General features: G+C 45.0%; 2 protein-coding genes and 1 pseudogene across 4 annotated transcripts; 2 read left to right on the forward strand and 1 right to left on the reverse strand.

The window, feature by feature from the left end:
- The first annotated feature begins 2350 nt into the window (after positions 1-2350).
- Positions 2351-4091, forward strand: RBM8A (RNA binding motif protein 8A). Of its 2 annotated transcripts, none has more exons than XM_060622262.2 (6): positions 2351-2484; positions 2761-2820; positions 2946-3023; positions 3208-3344; positions 3635-3771; positions 3873-4091. In XM_060622262.2, the coding sequence occupies exons 1-6, from the start codon at positions 2418-2420 to the stop codon at positions 3916-3918; spliced, it is 525 nt and encodes a 174-aa protein (XP_060478245.1). In that variant the 5' UTR covers positions 2351-2417; the 3' UTR covers positions 3919-4091. The 2 variants fall into 2 exon arrangements, with proteins under 2 accessions (XP_060478245.1, XP_060478246.1); XM_060622263.2 differs by having other exon boundaries at positions 2949-3023.
- A 1173-nt stretch (positions 4092-5264) lies between these two features.
- LOC132670930 (gonadotropin-releasing hormone II receptor-like) lies at positions 5265-10329 on the reverse strand (annotated as a pseudogene).
- A 284-nt stretch (positions 10330-10613) lies between these two features.
- On the forward strand, positions 10614-16064 carry PEX11B (peroxisomal biogenesis factor 11 beta). Of its 2 annotated transcripts, none has more exons than XM_060622260.3 (4): positions 10614-10711; positions 11512-11627; positions 12025-12226; positions 14837-16064. In XM_060622260.3, the coding sequence occupies exons 1-4, from the start codon at positions 10656-10658 to the stop codon at positions 15240-15242; spliced, it is 780 nt and encodes a 259-aa protein (XP_060478243.1). In that variant the 5' UTR covers positions 10614-10655; the 3' UTR covers positions 15243-16064. The 2 variants fall into 2 exon arrangements, with proteins under 2 accessions (XP_060478243.1, XP_060478244.1); XM_060622261.3 differs by lacking the exon at positions 10614-10711 and adding an exon at positions 10718-10896.
- The last annotated feature ends 102 nt before the right edge of the window (positions 16065-16166 follow it).

The following is a 16166-nucleotide window of genomic DNA, read 5'->3' on the forward strand; positions in this document are numbered from 1 at the left end:
CCCCTCACCACCTGAATTTATGACACAAGCTCTCTGAAGTCACATATTCAAAATAAAAGCCATTTCATACATGCTCTTCTTTGACTCCCCAAATCTGTTATTAGGATTATTATCTACCCAGTTACTTAAATTAGAACCTTAGGTCCATTCCTTACCATGATCTAATCAGTCACTTACTGTTGAGTTTACCTCCTATATAAACTTCCTAATCTGTCTTGTCTATATCCACTGCCTTAGTTCAGTCCTTTATCATCTCTGGGCTGGACCACTGCAATAGCTTCCTTACCAGCCTCTGCCTTCATTCTTAACATCCTCTCAACTACTGTCAGATTTCTTTCTAAAATACTTAGGAGTGCACCACTACCTTGCTTAAACCATCACTTAGCTATCCTTGTCCTTAACAGCATTCCCCGAAGTTTTATATGGGAACCCTTGGTATTACCTGAGATGATTTTAGGTGGTAGAGGGGCAAACATTTTTCATTTTTACTTATATTTTAATCTGAAACTGTAGTAGAAAAAAATACAGATTTTACATTTATGGCAGTGATATTTAAATTTAGCGCAAATTTGTTTAATTAAGAAGTCAGTCTACATAAGGAGAAACACTAATCAAGAAACAGCATGGGGGCTATTTACAGTTGTGAAAAATCATGAATACTCAAATACTTGAAGTACAGAAATTCTTGCCTACGGGATAAAATTTCAATATCCTTAGCATGGCATACATTTTGGCCCTAACCTGTACTTCTAGCTTTATTTCCTAGCCACACAGCATCAGGCAAACAATTTCTTGCCATTCTGATATTTGTTCATTCAATAAGCATGTATCAAATGTCTACTGTGAGCTAGACACTGGTCTAAACTTTGGGGATATCGTTGTAATTAAGGGTCTCTGCCATAAGGATTACACTCTAATGGGAATTCAGACAATAAACGAGTCAGAAAGTAAACAAGGTAGTAAGCTAGTTCCGTGAAGGACATAAACAAGAGTGAAGGACAGGAAAGTAGAGAAAGTAGTATTTTAGGGAGACCTAAAGGATGAAGTTGAATGAGCCATGTGAAGAGCTGGAATAAGAGCATCAGGAACAGAAAGTTGCAAAAGTCCTGAGGTGGGAAAGAGACAGCACAATTGAGGGAAAATGTAGGGAGAGCTTAATAAGAAGGCAGAATGGTAATGGAGGTCGTTGTAAATAGGCAGAGTAGGCGGTTCAAATTTTATTCCCAAGTGAAAAAGTCAAGGAAGGGTTTTGTTAGGGATATGACCAGCTGATTTTTTCAAGGATCACACTACCTACTGTGGAGAATGGATTAGTGTCTCCTATTCTCAGTACAGCTGCGTGGCCTGGAAAACTACCCAGCCTTAAAGGCCCAGTTCAAAGGCAAGCCCTTCTTACTCCCAGTCCTATTAGAAACTTTCTTTGTACTGCCATTACACTTTGTCGTAGCAATTATCACTTTCATAATGTAGTTATAAAGTGATTGTTGATAATGAGATTATTTTGCCTTGTATTGCCCACACTTTCTCTAATATTAAAGTCACATAACGGCTTGATTAAAAAATTAATAAATAAATGAATCTGCAGTCCACTATTGTTAAAGGTTTACATCAGGATTCCAGAATTTGGGGGCAATATGGGTTTTGCCTCAACTCCTAGGTTTGTTTTTTCAACGCCTAGGTTTTTAAACATGAAATACACGCACCATTCCCAAAGAGGTTAAAGCCCCCATTTTGTTGAAAGCCATGATTTTGTTTTGTTTTTTAATCCCCAGAGGTGGTGGGAAGAGTTTGAGAGTTTATCTTTAAAAAATTATAACAACAAAAAAATTTTTAAGAAGTTGACACCCGTGTCACCAATGCTAGTTCCCGGACAACCAGGTCTGTTAGTGTTAAGAGAAATTCGGTGCTGCAGTACGAGCCAGAAACAGCTTCAGTACCCAGCATTATGGACTGAACTATTTTTAAAATGTTTCCATCACAGATCCAGCTGCTCTTCAGAGCAGGATACAGGTCTAGAAGTTTTGAGAGAAAAAAACGTTCTTCAAACTTCCATTTGGTACGGAGTCCAAGGAGACGGTACACAATCCTCTAATAAAGAAATTCGGCTGTGCTTCGCTGGCAGTAGTATTTCTCCTCGGCTGCCCTACTTAATAGGGCACTGCCTGCAGCCACCCGTTAGCTTGTCCCTTACAGTGCCACTCTGTTCAGCTGACCACTTGCTCAAGATGGCTACAGGAACACTTCCGGCATCTTCCCGAACAAGGCCCGCCTCCATTGCGTATTTTCGCTGCGCCGGGGGCGGGACTTAGGCTTAGCTTTTGATTGGTCAACTTGACTAGCGACCTTTCCCCTCCGCGACAGTTTCCCGAGGTGCCTAGTGCCTGAGCGGCACGGACGAGAGTAAGAAGGGAGGCAAGATGGCGGACGTGCTGGATCTTCATGAGGCCGGGGGCGAGGATTTCGCCATGGATGAGGATGGGGACGGTGAGGACAGTGGAGGCTGCTGCGGGAAGCGGGGAAGGTGCGAGAGAAGGATGTAATAGGAAAACAATTTCTGCCCGGCAGGGAGGATGGGAGTCGGGGAACCAGGTTTCGGTTGGATTAGAGACTGCGCCCCCTTCGGGAGGAATAGGGGAGGGACCGGGAAGGGAATGGGACTGGAGGTGGTGGGACTGCCTTCAGATGATGTTTTCCGAGACAGACTATTGTTATAAGTAACTGTTATCTTTGTTATTCATTCTTTCACTTCTGGGGCTCCAGAGAGCATCCACAAACTGAAAGAAAAGGCGAAGAAACGGAAGGGCCGCGGCTTTGGCTCCGGTGAGTGTTGTGTCGGGAAAATGGGTTTAGAGTGGCGACAGCTACGAGTTTCGGGGTCCCCATTCGGACTCATGGGGAACAGTGGGAGAAGAGATTTCCGGTGATCTCCTGTATGTTCCTTATAGAAGAAGGGTCTCGAGCGCGGATGCGTGAGGATTATGACAGCGTGGAGCAGGATGGTGATGAACCCGGACCACAGCGCTGTAAGTGAAATGTAGCTTGTAGGGCTCTGTGTTTGTAGTGAATTATGGACCAGTGAAATAAAACCAAGTAGGAATGGAATCAGAGATAGCTTAACCAATCTCTGAAATCCGCACTCACTCCACTGTTGTGATCTTGCTTGAAGTTTTTCTCTGGTGTGCTCACTCTCCCTCCCTTCCCCAACAGCTGTTGAAGGCTGGATTCTGTTTGTCACTGGAGTACACGAGGAAGCCACTGAAGAAGACATCCATGACAAATTTGCAGAGTATGGAGAAATAAAAAACATCCACCTCAACTTGGACCGGCGTACAGGATACCTGAAGGTATCCTAAATAACAATCTGTTGTTCTCTTCCCCCATAACCTCTGACAGCATTGGTAGTTGTCCATTGTGATTGGCCAAGAAATAAAATGAGGTTGGCAATTGATTTTGTTAGACACAGAAAAAAGACAGATAGAAACAGACATTTTGTACAGTACAGTTATATGGTGTACATTCATTGTTTAAAGTTTATATATTTTTCTATTTGAGTATGAGCCTAGATTTGAGGAATAAAATAGTGGTATTTGGTGGAATATGAAGGCTTTGATCTCTGTTTTTTCACTTGTCCTAGGGGTATACTCTAGTTGAATATGAAACATACAAGGAGGCCCAGGCTGCTATGGAGGGACTCAATGGCCAGGATCTGATGGGACAGCCGATCAGTGTGGACTGGTGTTTTGTTCGGGGTCCACCCAAGGGCAAGAGGAGGTAAAGTGGAGAGGGCAAACTATCTTGGTGAAGGGAACATGAGCAAAACAGAGTAAGGACATAGAATTATGTTCCTCTGATGGACTCTTCCTTTTCCCTAGAGGTGGCCGAAGACGCAGCAGGAGTCCAGACCGGAGGCGGCGCTGACTGGTCCTCTCTTGTCCAGATGTTCTCTCCAGAGATTCCTTGTGACCATACAGCCTTGGAGAAGTAGGGTTGGGGTGGAACTCCCCGTGTTTATATTTAACTCTCACTCTACTTGCTTAGTGGGTTGTGGGGTTTTTTTGAGTTATGAATAAATGTCTCATTTTTGTTTTGTACATTTAAAATTACTTTTCTGTTCTAACATTGCAAGCTCTGAAGCACTATTTACGGTAAGGCAGTATGGGTCACTGTGGAGATACTTCTAGGGACTCGATTCTGTGTGATTTTTTACATTAGATATAGTCTTCAAGTTTCAGCTAGGGTCAGAGTAGAGAACACTGCTCGGTATTTCTTTAGAGAGCACGGGCAGAAGTGAGGTGTTCTTGTGATATTAAAGAATAATTGTTCTGTTTCTGTATGCTCTGTCCTGGGCAGATGGATGTTACAGGAATGTCTCTTTTGTTTCTTCTGTCCTTGCTGCCACATTTGTTTGTACTTCCAGCTGTCTAAGGGCTTGAATCTCCTGTTGGGGCATTCTCTCAGAGCCTTTTTCCCTGGAGGAGTCTCTACTGTGTTCTTGGTGCCTTCAGCAGCCAAGGGTAAAGGCTCCATAGAGGTGAGGATCCAGAGGAACACTGAAGAGGCCAAAAAGGAAAAGGATGTGGCTGAGGCTGGGAGGGACTTCAGTTAGCATGTTGGGAGAGAACCAGTACCACAGTTCTAGCAGGTAATAAGGTGTCCCAACAGAGGACAAACGTCAGCAAGACAACTAGGGCCAGTCCCAGGGCCTGCAGACGAACATGGGAACAATTGTCTAAGGAGCAGCGGAGGGCAAATTCCTGGCAGGGGTTGGGAATTTAGAAAATATATGCAATTTCAGAACCCCTCAGCTTCTGAGTTGAGTGTAGGGTGAATGGATGAGTGGCAGAGATCGTGAGCTGGAGCTCTCCCAATACAAGGAAGAAAATATGGCAAATAGGTAATGCTGTAAACCCTCTTCCCTTCCCAAACTGGGACTATATGCTTCCCTCCTGTCCCCCCACCCCAAGGATTATGACAGACATGCTGGAGAAAAGGTTTTGATTGAGGTGCTGTGTTACATGAAGCTACTAAGTCTTCTTGAAGACTTGATGGTATCCAAGACTAAAGGAGAATACTGATCATCTTTCTCCTTACTCCGTACCCAGCTAACTCAACCCCAGAGGATAGCTAGAAGGTTGTTAGAGTTGAAGGCATTTGGCAAATACTTGCAGCATCAGGTGCTAGAGATATGGTTATGAAGTTACTTTTGGTGGTCACAGCTATCAGATCAGTAAGTGAGGCTAGAGGCCATAGTTTTAAGGTATGGATTAGGGCCCGGGGATTGGAGTCTCACTGTGGTCCCCCTTCCTCGTCGGGGAACTGGACCCACTGAGGATGGTGCAGGTATAGCAGACAGTCATGGCAGTCCATGGCAGCAGAAAGAGGCAACAGAAGGTGAAGAGGTTATTGGTGGTCTCTTGCCATCGAGCCTTGAAACTGCCTTTGGTGACACACTGGATATAGGAGACTGGGCCAGCTTGGCGGACGGTGTGGAACAGGAACAGCTGGAGTGGAGTTTGAGGACTATTAGAACTGGTCCTCCTTCCCCCTTCCCACCACCAGTCACACTGTCTTCCCAGCATCCTTCGTTCTATGCAGAGCTGTGCAGTGCTGAGTACTGGTTCATCCGTAGTGCCATATTTAAAAGGTTAGAATCTTGAAAATATCATTCCTTTCAGCTGTGGAGCTAATCAGTCAGTTCGTTAAATCCTGGGACTTAAAGAATCTTGCCTTCTCGAGTACTATCCTAATGTTGCACTTTGTAAAAGGGTATTTCTACCACATCAACATTTTTAGCTGAAATGATTTTTCTGATGTGTCTAATCAATTCTGTGGAAAAAGAAATTTTGTATAAAATGGGTGCTGCTAAAATTTCAGGCCATTTTGCAGCCACTAGGTGAAATGACCTTCAGTAATAGTATTATGTACAATAACTATTAACAGTGAAACAATGCTAAGTAATAAAATGTAACATTCTTCCAAATGCTATTGGCTGCCCTTCCCCCTTTTTGATAAATTGCTGAGGTTTTTATTTTAATCCATAAAGAGTATTTTTCAGTTTAGAGCTTCAGGATTAGTACCTTGGTTCAGGTAAGGCAGATTGAGTCACTGTTTGATAAAGCAAGCTCAGTGGGTGTCAGATTCCTGGGTCTAAGGCATTTGGGAAAGTGATTTCAGCAGGCATGAGGGACTTTTAGGAAAGATGAATAGTATCAGCCATAGACAATTTTATGAATGGCTTTGGGTTTTGATCAGCTCCTCGGAGCTAGTTAGGGGAGTGGTCTTTCCTCTTTCCCTGTCTTGAGTCCATATATTTCTGGGGTTTTTTTGTTTGCTTGGTTTGTTTTGTTTTGTACCATGCCTAGCAAATTGTGAAAAGGGGTTTAAAAATAGGTAAGCCTCCTGTACGGAGTTTGGTCCATAGCCCTAGGTCTGCCTTTCCTTTCCCGTATTTTATATGCAAATTACCACCTACTATACAAACTTTCCTTTCAACTTGTGGAAACTTGAACCTACAAAGATAATTTCTAACTACTCCAGTACTCCCTTGACCCACTTTTTTTTTTTTTTTTTTTTTTTTTTACAGACATATTAGTCCTTGAAGGCAGGACTGATATTTTAAATACAACATATGGGGGAGGGGGGGCACCTCGGTGGCTCAGTTGGTTGAGCGTCGATTTCGGCTCAGGTCATGATCTCACGGTTGGTGGGTTTGAGCCCCATGTTAGGCTCCATCCTGACAGCTCAGAGCCTGGAGCCTGCTTCAGATTCTGTTTTTCTGCTCTGTGCCCCTCCCCCACTCACACTCTGTCTCTTTCTCTCTCAAAACTAAATAAACATTAAAAAGAAAAACCCTACTTTTAAATAAATACAACATGTGGGCAATGAAGAATTTATACAAGAGGATACTAACTTGGAACCAAAAATACCACCTTTTGCACATGTATCATAATGTTAATCAGTTTGCCGTTGAACCAAATGGGGACTGCAGTTGTCAGAATGTCTGTTACAAAGGATGAAACTCCTATGTAATATCTTGTGGCCCATTGGTTTCAAGTGATTTAGCCAAAGTGACATAGCTAGTAGTAGAGCCTACACTCAGAAGAAACAAAACAATGCAATAAAAAAAAAAAAACAAACAGGCTTCTAGGGGTGCCTGGGAGGCTCAGTTGGTTAAGCATCTGACTCTTGGTTTCGGCTCAGGTCATGATCTCATGGTTCCTAGGATTGAGCCCTGCATCTGACTCTGCCCAGACAATGCAGAGCCTGCTTGGGATTTTCTCTTTCCCTCTCTCTCTGCCCCTTCCCTGCTTGTGCTGTCTTTATCTCTCAAATAAACCTTAAAAAAAAAACAAAAAAAAACAAAAAAACAGGCTTCTAACTCCCAGTCCACATCTAAAATTTGTTTCATATAAAAAACTAACAACTTTTACACTGAGGCAACAATGCTGCTTTTTAAAGCTCTGGGTAGCAGAGGTCCTGTTGCAACATATTGTCGGAAGCAATATTTTTTATCTTAGAACTATAGTCAGTCTAACTTTTGGTAGTTACATTTCTAATATTTGAGGATTTAGGGATCAGATTTTAAATCTTCTATAATACATTATCATTCCACAGCCCTTCCACATATAATCCTAATCCTGGTCTCCAAAATGCTGCTCTACTCCTTCCCCTCAGAGGGGGTCTTAAAGGTTTTGGTCTTAAAGGAATTGCTTCATATTTCATTTTTTTCCCCTAGATTTCTAGTTCATTGTCAATATTTGAGATTTGATAACTGTATCCAAGTTCACATGCTCTGTTTTCTTTCTAGTGTTCTTTGCAGTTTTTACAATAAAGCTAGAATAAAAAATATAAATCTGATTATTTCACTCTCCACATTTTACCTTAGTGCCTCTCCACTCAGGATAAAGTACAAGCTTAGTATTTGTAATCGAGCTTTCCTTCCCATCCAGGCTCATTACTCACCCATTTTCTAGTCCTCAACTTTAGCAGCAACCACTTTGAATTCCTTTGCCTTCCACCTCCCCACCATTCCCTGCTTTATTTAACTTGTTTAACACCTCTCTTAACAAGTCAAAAACAATCAGTTTTAATGTCTTTGAGAAGCTTTCCCTGACTGTCCAGAAGTGGTTTCAGACACCCTCATTGTTCTTTAGCTTCTCCATATGCTTACCTTTAGCATGATGCTTGACTGCATACTGTACTACAATTGCATACTAATTTGTTTTCTGCACTAGTCTTAAGTTTCTTGAAGGCAGGACTCTGCTGCTCAATCCTTGATAGAGCATTTGAGTGTACCTAGGAGTAATGCACATAATTTTTTAAATGGATGAGTAAATGTACTACAGAGTTTTACCCAAAGCCCCTGGCTTCACTGTCTTCTTTTTTTAATTTTTTTTTTTGTTAATGTTTGTTTATTTTTGAGAGAGAGATTGAGAGAGTACAAGCGGGTAAGGGTGGAGAGAGAGTGAGACCCAGAATCTGAAACAGGCTCCAGGCTCTGAGCTGTCAGCACAGAACCCGATGTAGGGCTCTATCCCATGGACTGAGAGAGCATGACCTAAGCCGTAGTCGGATGCCCAACCAACTGAGCCACCCAGGCGCCCCCACTGTCTTCTTTATAGACCCCCACATGTGTTTCAATCCCTAGAGTTTTCTGCAATAATCTCCTGAAGAAGGTGAAGCTGGGGAGATGCAAAAAGGTGGGAGCCAAGCATAGCAAAACAAAGCTGAAGAAGGAGTCATAGATACAGGTTCTGCTTTTAAGAAGTAGGCTCTTAACAGAGATACAGATTAGCATGCAATGATCGGGTTTTTTTTTTTTTTTTTTTTTTTTTTTTTTTTTTAATTTTTTTTCAACGTTTTTTATTTATTTTTGGGACAGAGAGAGACATAGCATGAACGGGGGAGGGGCGGAGAGAGAGGGAGACACAGAATCGGAAACAGGCTCCAGGCTCCGAGCCATCAGCCCAGAGCCTGACGTAGGGCTCGAACTCACGGACCGTGAGATCGTGACCTGGCTGAAGTCGGACGCTTAACCGACTGCGCCACCCAGGCGCCCCAATGATCGGGTTTTTTTAAATGTTCATTTATTTTTGAGAAAGAGTTGAGCAGGGGAGGGACAGAGAGATGGAGACACAGAGTCCAAAGCAGGCTCCAGTCTCTGAGCTGTCAGCACAGAGCCTGATGCTGGGCTTGAATTCACGAACCGCAAGATCATGACCTGAGCCAAACCACAAGATCATGACCTGAGCCAAAGTTGGGCACTTAACCGAGTGAGCCACCCAGGCGCCCCAACATGCAATGATCTTAATTTGCAAAACAGCAGACTCCACTCTAAGGATTATTGGGTGACCACTGGCCAAGCACACCTCTTGACTCCAAAGGTTTATGTAGCATACCCAAATTCTTGTTCAGTCAAGCCTTGAGTCCCAAGTCACTCACCTGGGGCAAGGCAAGCAGGAAGCTAAGTCCTCAGGCTGTCTCCAGAAGTTTCCTTCCAGCTGAGTGGGGTCCATGCGAGTGGAGTACTGCTTCCTGGCGGTGGAGTCCAATGACCACAGGCAGGAAGGCTGCAGCATACATGGCCATTAGTTTCAGGAACATGAGTGTCCGACACACAATGTCCCCGGCCAGCCATTGAACAGTGATATTCCAAGTGGCATCTAGGGGCCACAAAGGTGACTAGTTAAGTCAGCAGCTGCTAATTGGGCAAAGAGTTGCCGCACAGGGGAAGGATGGAGTTGGCTGGGTCGTGGCCGAGTCACTGACCACAGCATGGTCAGGTTCCCTACAGCCAAAGAAACAGTACAATGGTCAGTCCCACTCGGACCTTGGCTGCAGCTGAGAAGGTGAGGAGTTCTGATCCCACCACCTCTACTGATCCCGCCCAGACCTCCTCCTCCGCAGCTAACCCCCAGGGGTGCCTTGCCTATAGACATGGTGATCTGGAAGGGAAAGGGGTGAGGGGATGGAGGGTGAGTATGAAGAGGTTAGCTTCGTCCACTGAGTCTTCGCCCTTCTTATTAGGAGGGGTTAGCTGGTTAGTGCGAATTTCGTCCACTAAAGCCTCTGTCCCTGGAGACTCTCCATCTGTATTCTGGAGGTCACCGGCCCAACCGTCAGGGTCCTGCGGGGAGCAGGGATCTGGTGCTAGCTTCTACTCCCATAGATTTCTTCAGCCTCTAGAGCCCTGGATTTGGCCGCAGCGCGCGCGCGCGCGCGTGTGTGTGTGTGTGTGTGCGCGCGCGCGCGCGCGCGCGCGCTGGGGGTGTTTTGGAAGCATCCCCGGGGAGGGGCAACCCTATCCCAGCCGCCGAGGCGACCTGGCATCTGCGCCTTCTCGCCCCGCCCCTACTCCTGCAAGCCCCGCCCCCGGTCCAGATTATTAAAGAAGAATGTGCCGCCAGAGACATGCTTAGGAAACAGAGGCCACCTGGTAAAAGTACGCTCTGATGGAGACACACACAAAACACGGCAGGTGTTGGCCCAGGCCAAACGCTTCCCGTTCTGAAATTCCGCTTCCGAGGCCGGCCCCACTCACTCTCTTTTCGGAGGATGTTTGTCCCTCGCGAGCGACCGTTGGTTCGTCCAGGAGGCGTGACTAGGGGCGGGAAGTGGGGCGGGCGCGGGGCTGCGGAGCCGGGACTGCCGCTGTCATGGACGCCTGGGTTCGCTTCAGTGCTCAGAGCCAGGCCCGGGAACGGCTGTGTAGGTGCGGCCCGAATAGGAATGGGGGTGGGGGCAGAAGAAGATCCTCGTGAGGCGAGGTCCGTTCACACTACGGGGGTCACAAAAGGTCAGCTCGGGCTACGGGGGCCCGGACGGACAGCCAGGAGCAGATCTGAGCGGGCCGTGAGATGATTCGTTTCTGCTCACCGGAAGGATGGGGAAACTGAGGCACGAGTGGGCCAGCGGGGAGGCCGCGAAGGGTTGCCTTGTCCACATAAGACCAACACTTTACTCACTGGGCGGTGGTGGCGTGAGGAGCATTCGCCCCGCGACGGAGAGCCAGACTCTGCCCCCAGAGCTGAGTGGCTCTAGTTCCCTTGTCCCCTCACCCTGCTGTTATCCGGGAACTCCTCTGCCTCCGCCCTGTCTTCCGGTCTCGATTCAGTTAGAGGGCCTTGAAATCTACCAGTTCACCTATTCTGAAGAATAATCTGCTCTCCGTCTGCCCCCCACTCCCTTACGTATCACATACATTCTCACACGGATGTGCTTGTGATGGATCTCCTGCTGCCTTCAGAGTCCCTTTCAGACTTCATCATGGTCAAACCTCTTATTTTCTCAACTCCAAGTGGTGTCCCTCAACCCTTTCTAGTCTCCTTTTTATCCTTAAGCTTTTCCCTTCCCCTGCCCTGGAGGAGAAATGGTAAGATACGGGTGTATACAGGAGGACAGGGAATGGTCTCAAACTGGGAATAGGGAAGTCATTACTTGCCTCTTGGAAGACTTTTTGAGGGGTAGGTTAGGGAGGTCTCTCTACCTTACGTTGCCTGGCCTCTCCTCCAGGGCGGCTCAGTATGCCTGCTCCCTTCTTGGCCATGCACTACAAAAACATGGGGCCAGTCCTGAGTTACAGAAACAAATTCGACAACTGGAGAGTCATCTGAGCCTAGGAAGAAAGCGTAAGTAACTGTGCTTTTGCTTTTATTACTCCAACACTCTCTCCATCCCCAGCTATTCTCCCTCAGTCCCTCTTTCCTGTTCTTGACCTCCTCTGCCCATTCTTGCCCCTCCTTTGGCTCTGCAGTTATCCTCTGCAGGCCTCCTGATTGAGATCAGAGAACAGGGGTAAGAGGCTAATGAAGGATTGGAGAGAATGGGGCAGGTCTGAGAACACCAAACTGGGACACGAGTTGATGAAAATTTGAAGAAAAAAGTTTTTTGAACTGATTTTCCTCTTTTAAAAAAAAATGTTCCTATCACTTCCTCCATTTTCACCTTCTTTTCTCTTTCTCTGTGCCTCACTCTCTCTTTGCCTCTACTTCCAAATCCTTGCTTTTCCTTGCTAATCCCCACAAGTTCTACGACTGGGTAACTCAGCAGATGCCCTTGAGTCAGCCAAACGAGCTGTGCACTTATCAGATGTTGTCCTGAGATTCTGCATCACTGTTAGTCACCTCAATCGAGCTTTGTACTTCGCCTGTGACAATGTCCTGTGGGCTGGAAAATCTGGACTAGCTCCCCGTGTGGATCAGGAGAAGTGGGCCCAGCGTTCATTCAGGTTTGATATCCTTTTATCCTACAAGACCTTTTGTATTCCCTGTACTGCCTGGCTTGTCTTTTGTGAAAGATCTTTCAGGGTCTTCCCAGAATATACACGTCTTAATCACTTGGCATCCGGTCTTCATTTAGATTTTAAACTATCAGAGGATAGTGAATGGAGGCAGATGGAAGGCAGATTTTTCCTCCATGATGATGCCTAAGATACTATATTGATTTCATTCTGCTTCTGTCTACATAATCTGTCTACCACAGATTATGTCTTTCACTGCCTGCTCATTCATTCATTCTAAAAATATTTAGGAGGTGCTTCCTATGGGCTAAGGAATAAAGCAAAGAGGCAAATACATGCGGTTCCTACTCTCTTTATGCTCCTAGTCTAGTGGGGGGAGTCATATTAAGACAAATACCAAACCCAATATTTGTGGAAATGTACAGAGTGTTATGAGATATATAATAAGGGGGGCCGATTTCAATTGAAAGGCTAAGGAAGAACTCTTTGAGAAAGTAATGTTTTAGTTTAGACTTGAAGTCTGAGTACAAGTTAGACAAAGCCAACAGTGGCAGAGAAGACCTTCTCAAACAGAAAATAGGACATTCTAAGGCCTTAAACCAGGACATATTTTGTGGAATTAGAGAAATAGAAAGGAAGCCAGCATGATGAACAGTATTGAGTGAAGGGCATAAGTTTCAGCTGGAGATGTATGCAGGGGCCAGATCATTCGTGCAAGGCCTCTTACGCAAGGGTAGGATTCTTTGGTTTTGTTTTGTTTAAATTTTATCCCAAGTACGATGGGTTCCGAACAGGGATGTGACATGATTCAAATTGTGTTTAAAGAAGATCTGTCTTGCTGCAATGTGGAAGGTGGGTTGCGGTAGGGCAGAAGAGGAGATGTCCTAATATGGCCAAGAGATGATGTTGGCTTGGACTAAGGAGCTGGCGGGTAATGAAGGTGGAGAGAAATATGATTTGGGATTAAAATTATCTGTATACACATCATTTGTATTTGTTTTTATTTTTGTTTCCTGTGATTCTGTTTGTTGTGTTATATAATGTTAGCATCTTTCCATCTCCATTTACGTCTTGCTTTTCTTCTCATGTTTATCAGTGATTTACAGCTATTACATGGCTTATAGTGTATGAAGGATGGGAGTGAAGGCATGGCTGGACTGTTATGGAAAAGCAACTCCCTAGAAGAGTTTATATGCCATGTTTATGCATTTCATTCAACAAATATTTATGGAGCTCTTACTGTGTGCCAGGCACTAGTCTAGACAAGGGTACAAGGATAAAGATAAAAGGAGTCCCTGCTCCAGTGGAGCTTACATGGTAATGGGAGGAGACAAACATAAAGAAACAATAAATAAAAATATGAGTAGTTAAGTGCTGTGCAGGAAATTAAATTATGGTCGTGTGGTAGAGAGTAAAAGGCTCGCTACCTTAGAATGAGGAACTCTCTGAAAAGGTGCCATTTAAGCTCAGGCCTGAAGAGCAAGGAAGCACTAGCCATGTGAAGATTTTGGAAGGAGAATATTCCGGGTGGATGGATGAGGCAGTATAAGGGTCCTAAAACAGGAACAAGCTTGATGAGATCAAAAGATAGAAAGAAACTAATATGGTTGGAGCACAGTGATTGAGGGCAAGAAACATTCAAGATGTTGTTCAAGAGGCAGGGTCAGACGTTGAGTTCTGAAAGCTTGCCTAAGGTGTCTAGAGTTCATCTTAAATGGGACAGGAAGGAAACCATGGAAAGTTTTAAGAAGGGGAGTGATGAAATTAGATTATTGGGGGCAGGGGGCAAGAGTGGCCATGGAGAGACCAGTTAAATGAGTAAAGTAGTAGTTCAAGCAAGAGGTGCTGATGGTTGAGACTGTGCTGGTAGCGTGTAAGGGAGAAAGATAGGGTTGGATTCAGGATGTGTTTTAGAGGTAGGACAATTATATTGAGCATAGACCAGTGTTGTCATAGTGGATTAAAAATCAAAAACAGACTGTTCGGTGTTTGTTTTCTAAGTAATCTCTATGCCCAACATAGGGCTGACACTCACGACCCCAAGATCAAGAGTTGTATGCTCTACTGACTGAGCCAGCCAGGTGCCCCAGACATAGACTGTTCTTAAGGAATTGATAATCTAACACATTTAGCAAGTCGCCGAACACCTCTGGGCCTCCATTTTTGTTTTTGTTTTGTTTGTTTTTTTAACAAAAGGATGGGATTTAAAAGATCTATAATGTGTCTGAGTTTCTGAAACAACTGAAGCTCATTCTCTCAAAACGTTTGCATTATTATAGTTCATGTCAAATGTGTGTGTGCTTGCCACACACTTGCCAAGTATGTGGCTTGCCAAGTGGACAAGTGAGATTTGAGGTTGAACTTGGATGGTTTGATGATGCTTATGATGTTAAGCCAGGATCTTAAGGTACGCATAAACGCTGATTAGTTACAGAAAACTGGGAAGACATTCTTAATAGTGGCTAATAGCACTTACTGCTGGTGTTCCAATGTATAATCCCTTTGCATTACGGGGGAAAAAAATGTTTACGTGTTCTATTTGTTGGGCTTAGTGGCTACTGTCTGCCCTTACTGACTCTTCTTGCCTGTGTATCCCAGGTACTATCTGTTTTCCCTTATCATGAACTTGAGCCGTGATGCCTATGAGATTCGCCTACTGATGGAACAAGAGTCTTCAGCTTGTAGCCGGCGAGTGAAGGAGTCTGGAGGAGGAGCCCCAGGAGGAATTGAAAATGCAGGACCTGGGGGTCCAGGGACTCCAGGAGGAGGCTTGCCTCATCTGGCTCTCAAGCTCCAGCTCCGAGTCCTACTCTTGGCTCGGATCCTTCGAGGTCATCCCCCACTTCTGCTGGATGTGGTCAGAAATGCCTGTGATCTCTTCATTCCACTGGACAAACTAGGCCTCTGGCGCTGTGGCCCTGGGATTGTGGGGCTTTGTGGCCTCGTGTCCTCCATTTTGTCTATTCTTACCCTAATCTGCCCTTGGCTAAGACTGAAGCCCTGATATTCTGGTACAAGATAAGGAGGGGATCTGAATTGGTAAGATGCAATCTTAGATCGCCCCCAGTATACCAGTCTCATTCTAATTCTCCTCCTCAGTTAAAGTGAAAATCCCAGGATTCAGGGGTGAGAGAGGAGCTTTGGGAAAGGTGAGGTGAGGAGAGGTGACTTATGAAAAGTCAACGGGGTGATTCTGATGTTCAGATCTTCTGGAGTTTTTGTTTTTTTCCTCTGGTGCAATGTCTGTGTCTCTCTTGACCCCTTTTACTTTGTCTCTTCTGAGTCTATTTAAGATTCCGTCTCTACATCTTTTTTTTTTTTTTTTTTTTTTTTTTTACCTTCTCCGTTTGCTGTCCTGGGCATTTTAAGCAGCAGCAGAATTACTCTTTTTTGGTAAGGGGAGGTAGAAGGTGTGGTCTGTGAGGTTCTAACTGCCTTCATCTTTTTCCTCACAAAAGTGACCGGTAGCAGATTTTATCCCTTTCAAATGCCACTAGATCATAATTTTAAAGACTTTTGTCCCAGTGGACTCTCCCCTTACGCACCAGAGATGGTGCAATGGTTCTTCCTTCATGTCTACCTCACCGGCCTCCCTCATGACTTGGCCCTTCCCTCTGCTCACACCTGCAGATTTCCACTTACACTTTTATTTCAGGGCTTTGTTCCCTAGCCTGTTCCCACCCCTTCTTTGCCTATCCAGAATGATGCTGTGTCTGGCATCTTGCTGTAAATACTGTACAGTGATTCTGTGTAAATAGCTGTGGCCTGTGCCCACACTGGAGAGCAGGCCTTTCAGGTCAGCACATTAAAGATCAGTTTGCTCATCAATGTTTGGTCTGGTCCTGTGTGTTCTGTCATCTGAGGCCTCTAATTCCTGTTCCTGTGGTTTGGGTTTTCCGTGGGATTAGCCACTGGCATCCTCACCTAG

This window comes from Panthera onca, chromosome C1 (assembly GCF_046562875.1).
Source record: "Panthera onca isolate mPanOnc1 chromosome C1, mPanOnc1 haplotype 2, whole genome shotgun sequence".
In the NCBI taxonomy this organism is placed as follows: Eukaryota; Metazoa; Chordata; class Mammalia; order Carnivora; family Felidae; genus Panthera; species Panthera onca.